At 40.0% G+C, this 17804-nt stretch overlaps 1 protein-coding gene across 8 annotated transcripts in view; it reads right to left on the reverse strand.

Annotated features, from left to right (window-relative positions):
• The window catches only part of ARHGAP32 (Rho GTPase activating protein 32), a 201818-nt gene that overhangs the window by 99872 nt on the left and 84142 nt on the right, over positions 1 to 17804 (reverse strand). For 5 of the 8 annotated variants that reach the window (XM_079954470.1, XM_079954474.1, XM_079954472.1 and 2 more), the window contains exons 2-5: positions 14660 to 14768; positions 4402 to 4493; positions 3063 to 3104; positions 2612 to 2696 (exon numbers count right to left, since the gene is read on the reverse strand). In XM_079954470.1, the coding sequence (XP_079810596.1) occupies positions 2612 to 2696; positions 3063 to 3104; positions 4402 to 4493; positions 14660 to 14768 (328 nt within the window). The remainder of the gene's footprint in view (positions 1 to 2611; positions 2697 to 3062; positions 3105 to 4401; positions 4494 to 14659; positions 14769 to 17804) is intronic. The other 3 variants (XM_079954476.1, XM_079954471.1, XM_079954475.1) reach the window with 1 other exon arrangement.

Raw genomic sequence — 17804 nt, forward strand, 5'->3', positions numbered from 1 at the left:
CACCACTCTCTGTGTCCATCCGGTCCATGACACAAACACTCACCAATAGAGCAAACTTAAGTTTATCATTTGAAGAATGACCTTTCAGCACACACTGTAAAATCCACTAGCTCAGTCTTGAAAGATTAATGCAATAATAAATATAATTTACTCTCTCAATACACTGGTGAATTCTTGCTCTTGACAGCAGCAAAGCACATCCTATTTCTGAAGGGATGGTATTCCAGTAAATTTTGTGATCTGCAGAGCTAACTAATTTTTAATCCCAAAGCAGTCTTACTGTTCAGTAATTTTTTCACGAATAAAGAGCTTTTCATTTCAGAATATTAAACTAAAATAGAATATGCTTCATGACTTTATTGATGGAAACAACATTTTAAAGCTTGATTTGCTGAGGCCTGTTTAAATACCTTCAGGTGCAAACCAAGACTTGAATGTCAAACAGAGTGGGGGAGGAACCATATTGTATGATTTTCTGGAAAATATTTTTATGCATTCATTCATTCATTCATTCATTCATATGCATTTTTTTCCTAGGCTGCCCATCACCCAACAGAATCTCAGGGTGTGCACAAAATACCCAAATCCATCAAGTGTTATCATTCCTGATTTTAGAAGAAAGAGCAGCAATTATTTAACCTATACCCTTCTTTTTGTTTGGGTCCCCTATATTTCATTATATATATTGTTAGTGACCAATTGTAAACATGTAAAACATCTAAGAATTCATGTCTGTAAAAGTAATTTCAGTCCTACCAACTTGCTTCAAATTCAGATGTTGCACCCCAAATGTAAGTAATCATGCAAACAACAACACACCAATAGCCTTTTTCCTTCCATCAGTTAATAAAACAATTCCCATTTTCAACCCACATTTAAAAGTAACACTGAAACAATGTAATTGGCTATGCTCAGATGTCTAACTAAACCAGTGGTGGGGGACCTCCAGCCCATGAGCTTAATTAGGTCCAGTAGAGGCTGTTTTCCCAAACCACCCTCACTTGCCCTACACTTGATGCCATATGTGATGTCAGGTGTGGGGCATCTAAAGACCTGGCTTCAAAGGAACAATTGGGAACTTAAAGTGCATTCCTGATTGTTCTGCGGCAAGTGGGGCTCACTGACAACACAGATCTGCTGCTTGGCACTGTCCTCTGGGATCGGCTGCATGGGAAACTCCCCAGGGCAGTCCACAGAGCTTGCTCTCAGTGCCAATCAACTGACTGGTGCAGAGAACAAGCACCTTTGATCAGCTGATTGGAAGTGAGAGTAAGGCCCACTGAAGTTTTTCATTGGCAGGTGTAATTTGGACTGCCAGTCACAGGGTGGGTGGGTGGAGCCCATTCGCAGGTGCAGTTTGAATATAAATCACACCTGGAAACAGATTTCAAAAGGCCTTGCTGTAACTATTGATCAACTGATTGGCAGTTACAGCAAATCCTTTCAGCCTCGTACTGTCTTCCCAAAGTCAGTTAAGCAAGGTGCCAGCCTTTGGAAATCAAGCACGAGGCTCCAGCAGGGCCCTAGCGTTATCCTAGAACCCTCCCATCACCTTCCCCAAACTGGGAAAGTGCTAACTAGGCTTTGAGAAGGGGGCATGAGGACTCTAGGACCCTGTCAGAGCCCTAACACCTCCTTCCCAGAGCCTCACTTACCCAGCTTTGCAAAGGCAGTGCAAAGACTTGGGAGGCGGGCGTCAAATGTTGTTGAGGGAAGCCCAAAAGGGTCTTAAGGGCCACATGTGGCCCTTGGACCACGCATGGGACCAGCCTGATCTAGATTCAGCTTCATTGGTTGGTTTAGCTTTAGCAATATTAGGAACAATGCGTAATTGGGAACTTAGCAAAGCTTTTAACCAAAGTCCTATTTAAGCTATGTTTATTAAAAGTTGGAAAGTGTTTAAAAGCCGTTAAACAAGGAGCAGGATCACAATTAAAAATCCATTATCAGAAATGCCAGATAATATTCAGAAGACTGCTTTTATGTCTCAAGACTGTGATTCAACTCCCTTATACAAGCCATTTAATCAGTCAGGATGCACAATTTTAACACTTTCAATAATAGCTTTACTGTGGAAATATATGTTTAATGCAGTGGAAAGATTCAGTATTCATGTCACCTTTAATGAGAGTAGAATAAAAAACTCAGATTTAGATTATTTGTTGCACATTCCTGAGTTACATTTAACAGTAAACACTTATTCAAAAAGGTGACAGAACTGATTTCAATTAGAAACACAAGGGCACTTTAAATGTGCTGCAGAGTCCAATAGTCACACCACTCACCCCATTATTACTAGGAAAAAGAAGAGCACACTCATTCAAACATGTGGAAGCAATAAGGATTCAAAACAGGAATGCCCAAATCCAAAGAAGAATGGGAGAATGTGAAATGCACAAACAGAGGCAGGAAGGTTGGAGGGAGGTTGCAAAACAGTCAGAAGATGTAAGAGTAGAACCACCAGTGGGTGGGCGTAGACAACGTTCAAAGCCTGTGGACTGTGAACATACATGTTCCCTAATAATAACATGCTTTATAATAGAGCTCGCCAAACTGCATGTAGTTAACTAATGTCAGCTTAACAGGAAAATGCCATTGGCAGGAAACTCACCTGTATATTCCCAAAGTCTACATTTTCATAATGGAAGTGTGCACATTCTGCCATCTTTGGAAAGTGACCCTTGGTAAAGGATAACCTGAAACACAAGTAACAGATGAGACGTGGAACATCACAGCAATTAAAGTTCACTGCCTTAGTTAGATACAGGTTATACCAAAAGTATTATTAGGATACCTAATAATCCCAAGTAAAACAAAACAGGGAGTGCTGTCAATGTGACACAAGGAAGCAGTGAGGAAAAGAAGACTACAAGGAATGCAAACCGTTAGGTTTCATCTGTCCCAGGCTTTTAACAGGACAGTGCATTCCAACCCACTGAACACCAGTGCCTAAAGGGAAGATGCAGGGACAGGGTGTTCATCCTCAAATGCCATGGGAAAGGGGGTAGTCAAGCAACATGGGTGCCCTTACACCATCAGAACAAATGAAACCAGAATTTTACCTGTGAAAGGAATCACAGCCCATCAGTCCAGGATTGGTAGATCTGGGGGAGGGGGCAGGAGGGGTAAGAGAATTTTTTAAAAATTCTTTGTCTAGTTTAAATCTTATACATCCTAAGTGCCTTTCAAGCATCCCAACTGCATAAATTTTCTGGTGTAACGAGGCTATATTTAAGCAGGTGCTGAAGCTGGTTTTACCTCCTAGAGCAAATATTCCGGTTGTGAAACAAGAAGATTGTGATCACCACTCACTCTTCTCATGGGAATTTAAGAGGGAAATGAGATTTAGCATCTGGCTTCTCCCTACTAGAAAATAGGGTCATCAGCTTTTCTATGAGAATCAGCAGATGATAGATGGGTGTTCTGAATAAATCCATCTATGTTGGACAGTCCTCTGAACCGTAAATCAACATTATAGCTAAAGAAGGGTCAAGCACAAATCCAGCTAGCAGATTATACAGGCCTGCATTCTGCTTAAGGCAGGAAAAACAGAGGAACAAGTGAACAAAACAAGGGAAAGGAGGACAATCAAAGATATAGTTAGCATGGAACTTGGAAGAAATACCCCCCAACTTCTGTTAGTAAAGGCAAATCTTTTTTCTGAATTAATGTTATAGACCCACTTCATTCTTACACGTAAGAATGGTATTTTAAGCTTATTTTAGACAACATGTCATACCACACAGATTAAAGAATGCTTATCTGTGGTGTATTTTGATGCGTGAAACATAAATCAGGGTTTGCTGTTGCAAGCTGGTCAGAAACCAGAAGGGAAGAGGCAAACCATACTTTATGCTAACCATAGTTTAGTGTTATGTATCATTTGACAAGATCATAATTAGTTCATTGCTCTATATGAACTTTGAGTCTAGAGGGTTGAGTAGACAGAAACAAAAGCAGACAAGCAGTTTTAACTCAGGTTTGTGGAGATGTAACCATTAGCCATGGTTAATGACACTTAAGAGAGGAAGGGAGTACATGACCCTAAGGCCCAATGGTTAGAGACTAGCAGCACCAGGTCATATTGTCGGATTCAGTTCAGTCATTATTACTCCAAAACAGCTGGTAATAAAAGATTACTTGAAGGAATTGTGGAGAAGGAAGAGGAAGTGCATAATCGCCTGTTGTTCTTTCCTAGTTTTCAGCTGTAACAAGTTAAGAAGCACTGAAAGTGTGGGTGGGCTCCCAGCTAATATGAACCTATTTCCTGTTGCCTTTGGATAACACTAATTTGTTTGTTTGTTTTTAAGCACAACAGTAAAAAATTGACTGGTACCTTGGACTCAACCCCCGAAAGCCCAGAAGCTACAAAAATGACAATGATGAGACAAAGCAGCTTACTTTTTCACATTCTTCACTTTCATGCTAGCTGTGCTGCCACATGTCCGCAATGGTAGTTCTCCTGAAATCTCAGGGATGTCTGCTCCTCTTGCCTGGAGGGGAAGAAAATAAAAGAGCAAGAAAAGTTCAGATACTTTTAACAGTAAAGCCTTGTCAATTCCCAAGAACTAGGAAACTCCAAGCTGGATCTTACAGATTAAGTAAATATGCAAAGACAGCTAAGCTACTTTAAAAACAGGTGTTTGGTCCCGGGGCTTCTAAATCACATTTCAACTTTTAAAAAGCTTCCAAAGAAAGCAGGAAGCACCCAACATTTTTCACTGCCAAAAGGATAACTATGAATGGTTTCTTCACTTGTGTTGCCATGCTCCCAGGATGCAGAGCAGGAAGGTGCAGTTGAGTGTCCTGGATTTGAACCAGAAAGGCCAAAGTTCAAATGACGCTCACTAAATTACCATAGGACTGATGCAATCTCTTTTGTCTTTTTAATTTCTAAGAACAGTTTATTAAGACTTTCTATATCAAAGAAAAATAAGCAAAGAAATGATAAATACTTGGAACCTCAGCACTCTCTTATCCCAACTTCTTTTACAAGGCTTTATAGGACAAAGAGCCGAATAGCCCCATGTTTACTGCTTTGAGCTTCTTAGAGGAAGGATGGAATATAAATTACTGCATCATCAGAGATCAGTGCACACACACAAAGACAGGAGCCACATTCCCCTCTGACTGATAAATGTTCCAAATCAGCTGACAGTTGAAGCCAAATGTTCTTTCTGGCAGGGAGAGGTAAAGCAAGCTCATTACAGCTGCTCCTTTTTTGGCCAATGGATGTGGCCAGGGTGGTCTTCTCTTTGCTGTGAGTCTCCTCCCAGGGACAGAAAGGCGCAGCCTTCAAGGGGTCCCTGGTATCCTGGCCATTAACAGAGGTCAAAAGTAATCGCTAAGAATTCTGTATGTTGCTCAGCAGCTTTCCACAAACGCATAAAATACTGAACCACAGCATCTGAACAGGAACGTGAACCGGTGAGAAATATACAATTTAAATGTAGTTGCTTTTCTAAAGATCACTGAATTATAATTAGATAGCATTATTTCTTTTTTAAGCCTAGATATTTCAGGAAGAGGGTTTTAGATATATGGTCATTTTTCTGAGATCCTTTTGTGTATAAGAATGGATCTTGGCAACTATACTTGGAAGGAAGCTCCCAGATTTCCCCTCTGTACTGCAGTCCCCTTTGCCCCTCCCAGTCATTCCTAAAGGTCAGGAAACCATTCCAAATGGGGTGGACTAGGATACTGGGCAGCAGGGCTGTCCTGCTAGAGGAGGGGAAGTTACCGAGAACCTCACACACATAGAAACAAACTTGCATCTGTAGGTAATCAAAAGAAAATGATGCCCAAAGTATAGTGGTACCTTGGGTTACATACGCTTCAGGTTACATACGCTTCAGGTTACACACTCCGCTAACCCAGAAATAGTGCTTCAGGTAAAGAACTTTGCTTCAGGATAAGAACAGAAATTGGGCTCCGGCGGCGCAGCAACAGCAGAAGGCCCCATTAGCTAAAGTGGTGCTTCAGGTTAAGAACAGTTTCAGGTTAAGTATGGACCTCTGGAACGAATTAAGTACTTAACCCGAGGTACCACTGTACTGCACTGTTTAGAGATGGGTGTATTTTCCTATCATTTTTGCAATGTACACACTCATCCACTATAGAGAGAAGCTGCAAACATTTAATACTCTGCATGCAGCCCCATTTTGCCTCTGGATCTCAGTTCAAAATAAATATACATTTTAAAATTCACATAAGCTTAAATTCTTCCAAAAAAAAAATAAATAAATAAATTAAGTTCCCTTAGCTCAAAAGGGGGAAATGAATGGGCAAGAAAAAGGCAGCACAGTCTTTTTATAACTGAACCCTCATAGAAATACAAATCCAGAAGCAAGTTAACAAGCACCAAATATTACTGTCTACTTTAGTGGAAAATGTGGAAGGGGGACTCCTGCTTATGAAGAAAACACTTTCTAAAATACAAGCAAAATATTTTATGAAATGTATTTGACATCCTTTTGTGTTTCTGGTAATGAAAATTCTTTTTTTAAAAAAATAAATCTGAAACAGCTGAATTATTTAACTTTAAAAATTGTCAGGCAAGCAAGTTTCTCTGTAGTTTCTCTTTTTCACTTCCAATATTTTATGCATCAATGTTCTGTAAAACCTAGTAATTGCATAACAAATCTACTTATGCAAATTATTTACTCCAACTCTTCTCCCTTAATATTACAACAGTTCCTAACTGTCATTCCAAACCCTGATAAACCAATTAGGGCATGATCAAAGTCTGAATACAAGCATCACACACACACACTTAGGAGGGGTAACATTCTGGAGGCCACTGCACATAAGCAAATACCGCATAAGTGAGGAGCGCCCTCTAAAAACCCTGTAAATTGCTATTTTCCCCTGCTCTCCAGCGATCTCTCCCACTCTCCCACTCTCTCCACACAACTCTCTCTTCAACTACAGGTGAAGCTCTGGGACCTGCCGGAGGATGCACTGAAAAGTGGCTGCTTCTGCAGTTGTGCTACCATTCGTGTCAGCTGCTAGGCGGGGAGGCTGAGCAGCCAAAACAAAGCCCTGTTGCGCCTCATGAGCCATGAAAACTTCGCAAGTATCTTTTGCCATTTCCTGGTTTGAAACTTCCTTCCTTCCTTCCTTCCTTCCTTCCTTCCTGGTGCCATGCATATGCACAGTCGACTGTGCGTAAGAGGGGGGACACCTGTACCAGTAAAGAGTTGGATTCAACTTTCAACAGCTTTTGAGGAAACTGAGCCCTGTTTATTGAGAAGGTGTCTGATGACTGAATAGTCTATTGCAGTTGACACCAAAAAGGGAGGGACAACCAGTGCCAGTAACGACAGAATCAGGATGCAATATGACCTTAACAGATTGGAGAACTGGGCCCAAGCTAACAAAATGAATTTCAATAGGGACAAATGTAAGGTGTTGCACTTAGACAGGAAGAACCAGTGGAACAAATGTAAGATGGGGGACAAGTGAATTGGCATTCTAGGGGAATACATTTCTGCAGTATGTTGTAGTCTACCTAGCACCCTGCAAAGCTTCAACACTGGTCCCTCTTTCATGGCTGTCATGTGCCTTTATCCAAACATCCCTATGTCCCTTCCCTTTAACCATAACTCTTTGAGGCTGTACACCTCTTTGACATTAAGGTCAGGCTCTGCTCTGAGCAAGTGAGACTTTATCAAATAGAAATGAAACCCAAAGACAACTGCCTTTTAAAAAATGGAATTCATTTACAAAGTGAAAAGAGTAGGTTCTAAGCTTAATCCTCAAAGTAGTTGCAGCAGCTCAAGCTTCAGGGCAAGATTTGAAGAGAAACAGGTGGAGCTTTCACACTACGGGCTTTTCAGCACTCAGCTTCCCACCCAAGTACTCCATGCTTCCTAAAAAGCTGCACTGGGAAGTCAGATAAACCCTTTCAAGCAGCCTCTGAGGCTGCATAAGGCGCAGCAGTTACTCTGATAAACATCAAAGGTTTTAAAAAGCCATTGCGTTATTGCATTAAAGGACTGAGCATTCTAAATCTCTTGCCTAGGGGTAAATCTTAGAGAGGAGGGCAAAACATTAAGGCACCTGCTGCATTTCTTTTTCCCAAGCACTGAGACACATAGACCTCTGGTGGAACACAAGCACAGCTGATGTTCCTAGCTGGTGCATGGTATCTAGAGGGCTTCACCCATCCCTAGACTGCTCAGAATTACTTTGAGGCTTGCCCAGAGAACCAAAGCACTGTAAAGGCAGCAGCATTTTTGTCTTGCAAACTTTGAGGTTATGCTGACTCTGCCTGATTACCCCCCTCTTGGGAGTGGCAGTTACCATTTTGGCTACATATAGAATATAGGATGATGTTCCTTGCACAGAAGAAGAAGAAGAAGAAGAGGAGGAGGAGGAGGAGGAGGAGGAGGAGGAGGAGGAGGAGGAGGAGGAGGAGGAGGAGGAGGAGGAACTGGCCCAAAGTCACCCAGCAGCTGCATGTGGAGGAGAAGAAGAAGAAGAGTTTGGATTTGATATCCCGCTTTATCACTACCCGAAGGAGTCTCAAAGCGGCTAACATTCTCCTTTCCCTTCCTCCCCCACAACAAACACTCTGTGAGGTGAGTGGGGCTGAGAGACTTCAGAGAAGTGTGACTAGCCCAAGGTCACCCAGCAGCTGCATGTGGAGGAGCGGAGATGCAAATCCAGTTCACCAGATTACGAGTCTACCACTCTTAACCACTACACCACACTGGCAAACGTATCAGGGAAAGATGAGGGTCACTGAAGTGTGTTCCCTGACATTAAGTTTTCAATATGCATGGAAGTCACATACAACTCCCTTGTAGTTTGGAGGCTACCTGACTCCCCTCATCTGCTGTTTGTGTGAATGAGGCTCTGAGTGAAGGTGGATACAATGTAATGGGCTAAATCACATGAAGCAAAATTGGTGGAGGGATTAAGGATTGAAGCCACAGAAACAGAAAAAAACCAGAAATGGCAAATCATATTTAATTACTAAGACATTTGAACAGATTTTAACTTGTTTAATTGAAATTATTAGCCTGCTTTAACATTTTATCTGCTTTTGACAAAAGAAATTCTCAAGTAGGACTAATACAGTTTGTAGAATATATGAGAAACGGACCCCCTGCCTATTTGCAATTAGGCAGGCCTCCTCATGATGCTGTTTTGAACATCTGCTGAAAAGAATTCTTTCTGGACGCATGATTTTAAAACAGCTATAACCAAATCTGTTTAGTGTTTCTTTTGTGCATATTGTTTTAGTAAGTTTTAAATTTATTTTTAATGGTATTGTTTTATCCCGCTTCTTTGGGAGGAAGGGTGGAATACAAATTTAATAAAATAAATAAATGAAAGACACAAACAAAAGCAAGACATCAACAGTCTACATTTTCTTTACATAACCACAGAACTCTACATTGACAACATAGTAATAAAATTGTTTTCACTGCAGAAAGAAAAAACAAAAAATACCGGGCTAAAGTTGACCAGGAACAAAGCAATCATGGACAGCTTTACTGTGATAAATAGATAGATGAATAGATGTAATGATGGAGATTCTTCAATGGTGCCTTCTAACAGAAGTGAGTACTGTCTTTTGGTAATATTGTGGAGTTGGAACATTTGACTTCTGTATGGTCATAAGATAATTAAATAGCATTAGAATAATGAGCAGCCAGTTAGCTGGAAGTATATGACATTTATTGCTACTGGTATTATCTTCCCATGATGGTATAGAGAAGTGACACAACCCATGTCTAGATTGCTCATGTTCTACAACTGTCATTCAAGACAAGGAGTGGAAAAAGACAGCTGTTAGGGATAGACCATGAATACTGGACAGGTGAAGAGGAGTCAGAAAGCAACAGTGGATCAAGTAGCCTGAGAATGCAATGATTCATAAAAAAGTTTTATGAAGTAAGTGGGGTTTGAAAGAGGGCAGGGACAGAGCAAGGTCATGAAGAAAAGGAAGGTGCAAGAAACTCAGAGAACTGTGTAACAAAATACAGTCTCAGGGCTGTGCTTTATTATTTATTCTTGTGAACTGCCTTGGGAGCTCTTTAGAGGGCTGAAGAGGCAGCATATAAAGGTTTCTGGACATAAAATTTACAATCCACTATGTTGTGAGTCCACAGGGGAAGTAAGTTACAGCAATTTCACTACAGCAATTTCAATCACTGTCCCCAAAGAGCTCACAATCTAAACGATGTCTAACTCCTTGAAGAAACCATTGGCAGCAAAACAACTGCTCTGTTTAATAATCAATGGTCACACTTGCAAGTCATGCTTAACCATGCCTGCCTCCCTTCCCGCTTAAAGTGCAGGCTCCATGCTATGTCATTACACTGTTTAACAATATCTTACATTATCACAATGTATTCTATGACATACAAGACCTTCCAGTTTCCTCTCCTACATGTAAATGGAAGGGGCACAATGACTTTCACATTCCTTCCAACATATTAAGTCTCTCCAAGGTAACCATCAAAAATGGTGATGAACACTCATTCTAGATCTGTATGTTGTTATCTTATTTTAGATTAATTTAATAACAGGTAATAAAATGTGCATCCTTCTTAATCCTTCTTAACCAATTAATTGTGGCATTATTAACCATTTTTGAAGCATATAATTTTTCACAACCATTTGCTGGACATGGGGGGGGGGTTGGGGGGGAGAAAGGTTGACAGGCTACAGCCAATAGCATAACCAGTTCAGGTGAATAACAATTAGAATAGCCCTGCATTTCAAGAGTTAAACAAAAAGAAATACATCAGTTTTGCATGAGCTGTCAGAAGATGTCAATTACAAGACTCATTTGGGAGTGAAATAAAAGCCCTCCACAAACATGATTTTATTTTTAGGAACTCTAGTGATGGCAAAATTTGACAGCTGCAGAAGCTAGGTTTTAATTGTCATACAGGAGCCTGCTTTTTTTTTTAAAAAAAAAAAATGCAACACTCCCTATGCTGCAACATCAGTTTTAAAAGACAACACCTCCATACAACTAGAATGCTCAGTTTCTAATGACCTTTCTGCTGTAGTTAATAGTTTGGTTCAACTAGGGATGATGAGATCTTTGAAGTGATCACTAAGGTATGTACCAGAAGAGCAACTTCACGGCATAAAATCAATAGGTTTGGAAAAGGAGTATTGCTATGAAGACATTCTGCTCCTCGGTATAGTTTCCTAATATAAGAATATGAATATCCAAAAACTTCAGAAGTTGGACATGGCTCTCAGACTTTGATAGTCACTGCCCATATTTCCATATGAAGAACTGTCTTAACTAACAGACTATATAGCCTACCAGAAACACACACGGAGAGAGAGGTACTGTGCAGATGCAACCATGTCCCTCCTATGGAGTACATCTGACTCTCAATCACAACTGTTATTTACAGGACTCCTACTTATTTCTGCTGAACAACAAACAAATGTGTTGGGTTTTCTGTGCATCACTTTAGGAACTTTAGGTGAAAGTCCACCGTAAATGAAAAATAAAATAATTATTGCCTCTATCTCAAAAGGGATCTTGACTTCAGATCATACTGCCTTTTTTTGAAACACAGTAGAAGACTAGAGAGACATGCCAAACTAATATATATATTTTAATCCAAATGATGTGAAGAACTTCAGAATTTTAAGTTTTGATCATCTGCATTTCTGAAAAATCAAATGTTTAACATACTTTTGGATTTACTTGTTTTGTTGTTTTGTTTGTGGGAGTTACAGTGTAACGACAATTGATTAGAACAATTGAAATCTATGGCCTAGCAAATAATATATCTTGCATTGGAAAAGAATTTCCAAGGTCCATTCAATTCACTAAACTAGCTAGGAGGGATTTTGTGAACAAATAGCCAAGGGTGTGCTTTAGCCAGGAAGACAAACTGCTTTAGAAGGTTCAGTCCTATTACCACATCATAAAGCCAGGCTACAGCAAATAATCTCTCCTACTTTCTATCAGTGCCAACAGATGGGTACTTTGAGACAGTGTAAATTTATGTGCAGTGCAGCCTTCCTGGTGGAGAAAATGTACTGCTCTTCTGCAACAGCCTCTAGAAAGCAGTTCCTATCATTGCAATAAAGAGATTGTCGGAATGATGCAGAATAGCAATGAAAATGTTCTAGTTCAAATACAGTAGTAGCTCTCATTACAAACTTAATTTGTTCCAAGGTCCATTCTTAACCTGAAACCGTTCTTTAGCTAATGGGCCTCCCGCTGCCGCCGCACAATTTCTGTTCTCATCCTGAGGTAAAGTTCTTAACCCGAGGTACTACTTCCGGGTTAGCGGAGTCTGTAACCCAAAGTGTTTGTAACCCGACGTACCACTGTGCAGTGATTTTCTTAATAAAAGGTGAAAAGAATGCTTTAATTTTTAATTTAATCTTCAATAAAATGAAGAACAGACTCATAATAAAACAAGAACATATAAACAAACAAACAAAAACTGCTGTTGAACCAACTGATAGTTGGCCCTCTCTGAGAAATGCCTTGGAGTTCATCTGGGTTTCTCCTAATGGTCACTGAACACCAAGAGCACAGAAAAGTGGGAAACATTTTGATAAAATAAAACTCAGATGTTCCTTAAGTTGCTAGAATTCCGTTTCCATCCCAAGTATTGATCCTAGAATAGGATACGATAGCCTCACTTTTTACTCAGATCCACAGTGGCGATATTGACCTTGCAAAACTTCGATTACACGATTCTGGGTATTTCTAGACAGTTACCCTTCTCAAGTGTAACTCAGTCATAAACTGGCAAATTCAGGCTGTACACAGAAAGTCGGTTAAGTGTTCTTGCACAACAAACCAGTTCCCCACATCCACTCCTTAAAAAAACAAAAACAACAGAGGGGCATAGCCAACCAACTTCTACTTAGAGTTGACCCACTGAAAATAATGGTGCCAAGCTAGCCATATTTATTAATTTCAATGGGTCTACTCAGACTAGGACTAGCACTGGATACAACCCAAACCTTCCTCAATGAATAAACTGACAAGAAAATGTGCTAGGAAGTACGGTTGTAACAATTGCTTGATGCAAGGCCATGTTACCTTGCCATTAGAAAATCAGAATGAGCACTCAATAGTCAACATCTAACTCCTCGCAAACATTATGCAGATGAGTCAAGATAAATGATCAACCAACATGTCATCTGGAAGTAACCATAATTGCTAGATCTACAGCACCAACGTTACCTTTGTGGCATTGGGGCTGCTTTGGTGTGGATCACTCCCATGTGTACAATTAAGCAACATGTAGGTGAGATATTTTTCTTCACAGAAACTTTATATGAACTTTATATAGACATTCTTAAATAATTCCAGATCTTCCATTGCCCTGCCCAAAAGCATTAGCTTAATAAAAAGATTCATTCCGCCTACCCACACGGTGCTTGTTAAAGTAAGTATCTTAAGTGAGCCATAGGAAGTAACAAATATATTCACATTTTTTTAATTGAGAAAAACAAACTATCAGCTCAAATAAGGTTACCTCCCCCAAGTTGCATTGCTATGAGTTGTATTTACCATGGATACAAGTAAAAAGCATATATGGGCAGGGACTGACTTGAGAAGGAAATGGAATAGGATGGGCCTAACTACAGAACGACGCAGGTGGCGCTGTGGTCTAAACCACAGAGCCTAGGGTTTGCCAATCAGAAGGTCGGCGGTTCAAATCCCAGCGACCAGGTGAGCTCCCGTTGCTCAGTTCCTGCACCTGCCAACCTAGCAGTTCAAAAGCACAAATAGTGCAAACAGGGAAGGTAAACGGTGTATCCTTGTGCTGCTCTGGTTCGCCAGAAGCGGCTTAGTCATGCTCGCCACATGACCCGGAAGCTGTCTGCGGACAAACACTGGCCCCCTCGGACAGTAAAGCGAGATGAGCGCCACAATCCCAGAGTCGTCCGCGACTGGACTTAACAGTCAGGGGTCCCTTTACCTTTACCTAACTACAGAACAGAGCTAGAACAGTAGGGGTGCCCCTCACTTCAGCATGTGGCAAGCTCTTTTTACCATCGAGCCCAAGGAGAAAACTAGAACAGCTACTGCTATGGGAAACAAGCAGTGCTCAGCATTCACACCTTTTTTTGTTTCCCTGGCAAAGCAAAACATACGTTAAAAATGGACTTAAAAGAACCTTCTTCCTTCACTTTTCACAATTTCCAAATGCTGCTTGTGAATTAAGCATATGAGTGAGGGAGAAATTTTAATAATGTAAGCTTGCCGATTGGTGAGTTTTGAAGGAACTCAGACCAGATTAATCTTGTTAATCGTTTTTACGTAAGTTATGTTTCAATGACCATTTTCCACTAGAAAGAAGGGGAAAAGATCACACATTATGGATCCTAGCTGAAAGAGAGCTTAATGCAAATTGAAAATCATTGCAACATTATGGAACATTTAAACGATCACTAGACATGCTTCAAGGCATGCATTCATGGAACAGAATCACCAGGCATCATCATCATCATCATCTCCTCACTATTGGTATATATCCAAAGAATGTAATGTGTTGCACAATACTCAATTTTATAAATATGGTCTAAGTGGGATGATTTTTTTTTGGGGGGGGGGCAGGTGAGGCAGGAACCTACACTCTATAAACCAGTGAACAGCATTTCAAAGACTACAGACAACAATGCATAAAAGGAAGTGAAACTTTACCATTGCACTGAGAGTCTCTTCCCAATCTGGTCTTTCACGGGGATGAATGCTTCTCTGAAGTTCTGGCACAAAATCATCCTCTTCTGCATGCAAAGAGGACTTCATCATCCTAGAGTAAAATGATGTAGTCATTAGATAAATTCTACATTTTGAGCAAGTTTTGATCATTTTGAACATAATGATACTTTAAATGCACCTATCTCATCTTGAGAACCTGCTCTAGCTTTTCTTTTCTTTTTTAAATTTCTAAACCTTTTTGTAAACTCTAGAAAGCTCTTCTAATGACAGCAATCAATTTCCAGAACTACTGTTTGGAACACATTTGTTCAAGGGAAGATTTGTTTTCAGGCTGCCTAACTTTAACTCGCAGATCTATTAACTACACTACCATAATTTCTGCAGATGACACTTTAAGCCAACTTTGCAAATTAATCCACAGAAGTCCATGTTAGTCTTCCTCTGCACAGTACAAAATACATAACTTTCGTAAAATATTTTTGCCTAGTTACTTAGCTACCTGCTGCAGGCCATAGAGCAAATGGCTGTTTAAAGCCTGCTATGTGGCATTCTTTCACCAAGTTTCACTGTTGTATTAAGCAAAGGTTTTAGACTGTTGAATGTCTTGCTATGTGGCATTCCTCCACCAAGGTTTTACACGGTACACATCTCCTTACACTATACACATTGCTTTAAACACTTCCCTTATAAATATGAATTTTCTAATTTTCTCTTCACAATTGTGAGGTAAAGGTAGATATATTAGACCTATTACACAGTGCACTGGGGGCCCAGCCTGACAATTTAATATTATTAATTTTTACAGTAATTTCACCACACTCCAGCATGGAATGGAGAAGAGGGGAGGTGTTATCTAGGCAATATATTGAACTGTACATCAGAAACTTCAACCCTGCTAAAATGGCAACACTACATATGTTCACGCTACAACAGATTAACGATTGTCATAAGTAGGTAGCATTCACAATTAATAAGGTTTTTCAAAGATTCCTTCATGTTTTGTTTTCTTTAGTTTTGTTCCATTTATCCATCTTGCACAAGGTCTCTCAAACCATTTCCAACCTTCAGGGGCTGTAGAGAACATAGGTGTATTAATCACTGCCACAGATGACAATTATCTCCATTCTGGCAGTGCTAAGACTCATGTCTATCTCTGGGCACATCACAGAATGCTGACAGATTGCCCCCGTCATGGTTCCTTGATGGGTTTGGACTTATTGTATGAATTCAAATATGGTCATTTGGTGAACTAAGATTCTCACATCAGAAGGATACTTGTCCGTTTGTAAAGTAGCCCATTCCTTCATATCTGCATACATTTATTACATGTCATACTTGAGCTTAGTTATACTTCCCACAGGAGTCAGTAGGTAGTTTAATCTTATTGTTCCACTTCTGGTTCAAATATAGGAGTTCTGACTACTGTTAATTATTTAGTTATGCATTACTTCTGCAGAGGATTTTTCATCCAAACTGATGAGATTCTAAGACAATAGTTTATCTGCATAAAATTTTCATAAAGATCTGGACCTGGGTTCATATTTAAAGCTAAAACTACAGATATTAAGTCTGAGGAACTTGTGCTTTATTGTCTTTAACCCCACAAGGGTTGGGGGACCCTACAGAGCAGGTTTTGGGTATGTTGGGACTGCTGGAGAAACCTTGAGTGTTGCTATTAATGAAGATTTTGATTGAGCAAGTGGGTAGACATAATTGGATGCCACCCAATATACACTGTTGCATTAGAAGAACAGGTATGTGATTGGTCCAGCCATCTCCTAGAGCCTATCAGCCACATTAGGCCCTCGATCTCACTCAATGAGGCCACGCACCCCCACTGTGCCTTCATTACCTTCCAATAGCAATCACATCACAATATGCTTTCCTATCACAACAGAGCTGCCACCATTGCAAAAAGCAAAGTAAGAGAGACTGGCAGAAGCCAAACAACGGTGAATGGTGGCTAGAAAGGTTTAACATCTTCTGCCATTTCCAAAAACAATATGTAGTTTTAAAATTCTGTTTTATCCTTTTTTCCATATCTGGTAATGTGACTCAGTTATTTCTTCAATTTCTTAATTAAAGGACATGGATAGTGTCTTGCTAACAAACATGATACATTGCATTTTTGTTCTCTGTTGTCTTTGGAACTGAATTCTTTTGTGCAAGGCCACTACTTAAAATCAATGTGGCTTGTTCAGAAGTTCCAATTTCTCTGGAGTGTTCCCATTAATTTATATTCATATTTGAAGAGGTGACCTTTAAGACTACATAACTCATTAAGTCAAATAATGAAAGGGTATTAGTCACAGCTTCCTGTGCCCAGTGGCTTACATTATAACAAAATCAAACAAGAACAGTTAAGTCTTATTTCTGGTTGTCACAAATTTGCTTGTTTTTAGAGATGACTTACATATCACTTGCATGCTTACATCCACATTAACACTCCTTGCCACAAGCCACATGTGACTATCATTTCTTAAAATAAATAAATAAAACATTCAAATGTCAGGTGTCAAAACACACAAGCTTCAGCTGGTACAACAGCTATGACCATTCTGGACCAGGAAAGCATGACTATCCTAGATATGTAGAACCAAATGGTGCAAATGACCCGGAAGACCTGTAAACAGCAACTTGGTAGTCAAGATAATCCCAGGATTATTTGGTATTTACTGAAAGAATGAACTCATAAATGTTTATCTGCTTCCTTGGAAGCCTTGGTTTTGGTTCAATTAGTTGGGAGAGTGGAGGCTTCTCACGCTGGATAGCTGTCAGCTACGTCTCTCACCTGAGAGATGGATGAGAGATGGGAAGAGGCCTCTAAGGTAGGGGTGAGTTAACTGGGTTACTGTTTGCAGTTTACATAGCTTGCTTTTTGTATAAGTAACACTTTACATATTAACCCTTCACGGACAAAGCCATGGTGCTTGCCACTTCAGTGTTGGTCGTGAGGTGTAGTAGCAAGGAATCATGTATGGTTTGCTGTATGCAAGTCTCTTGATATAGCTCTTTTTTAAACTGCTGAATTTATTTATATTTTGGGGCAGAATATAATTATTGATTCATAAAGTAATAATAAACTGCTTCAAGGTTTCTACAATCATGCGGTATACAAATCCAGTTA

Source organism: Podarcis cretensis (genome assembly GCF_951804945.1).
Source record: "Podarcis cretensis genome assembly, chromosome: 15".
Classification (NCBI taxonomy): Eukaryota; Metazoa; Chordata; class Lepidosauria; order Squamata; family Lacertidae; genus Podarcis; species Podarcis cretensis.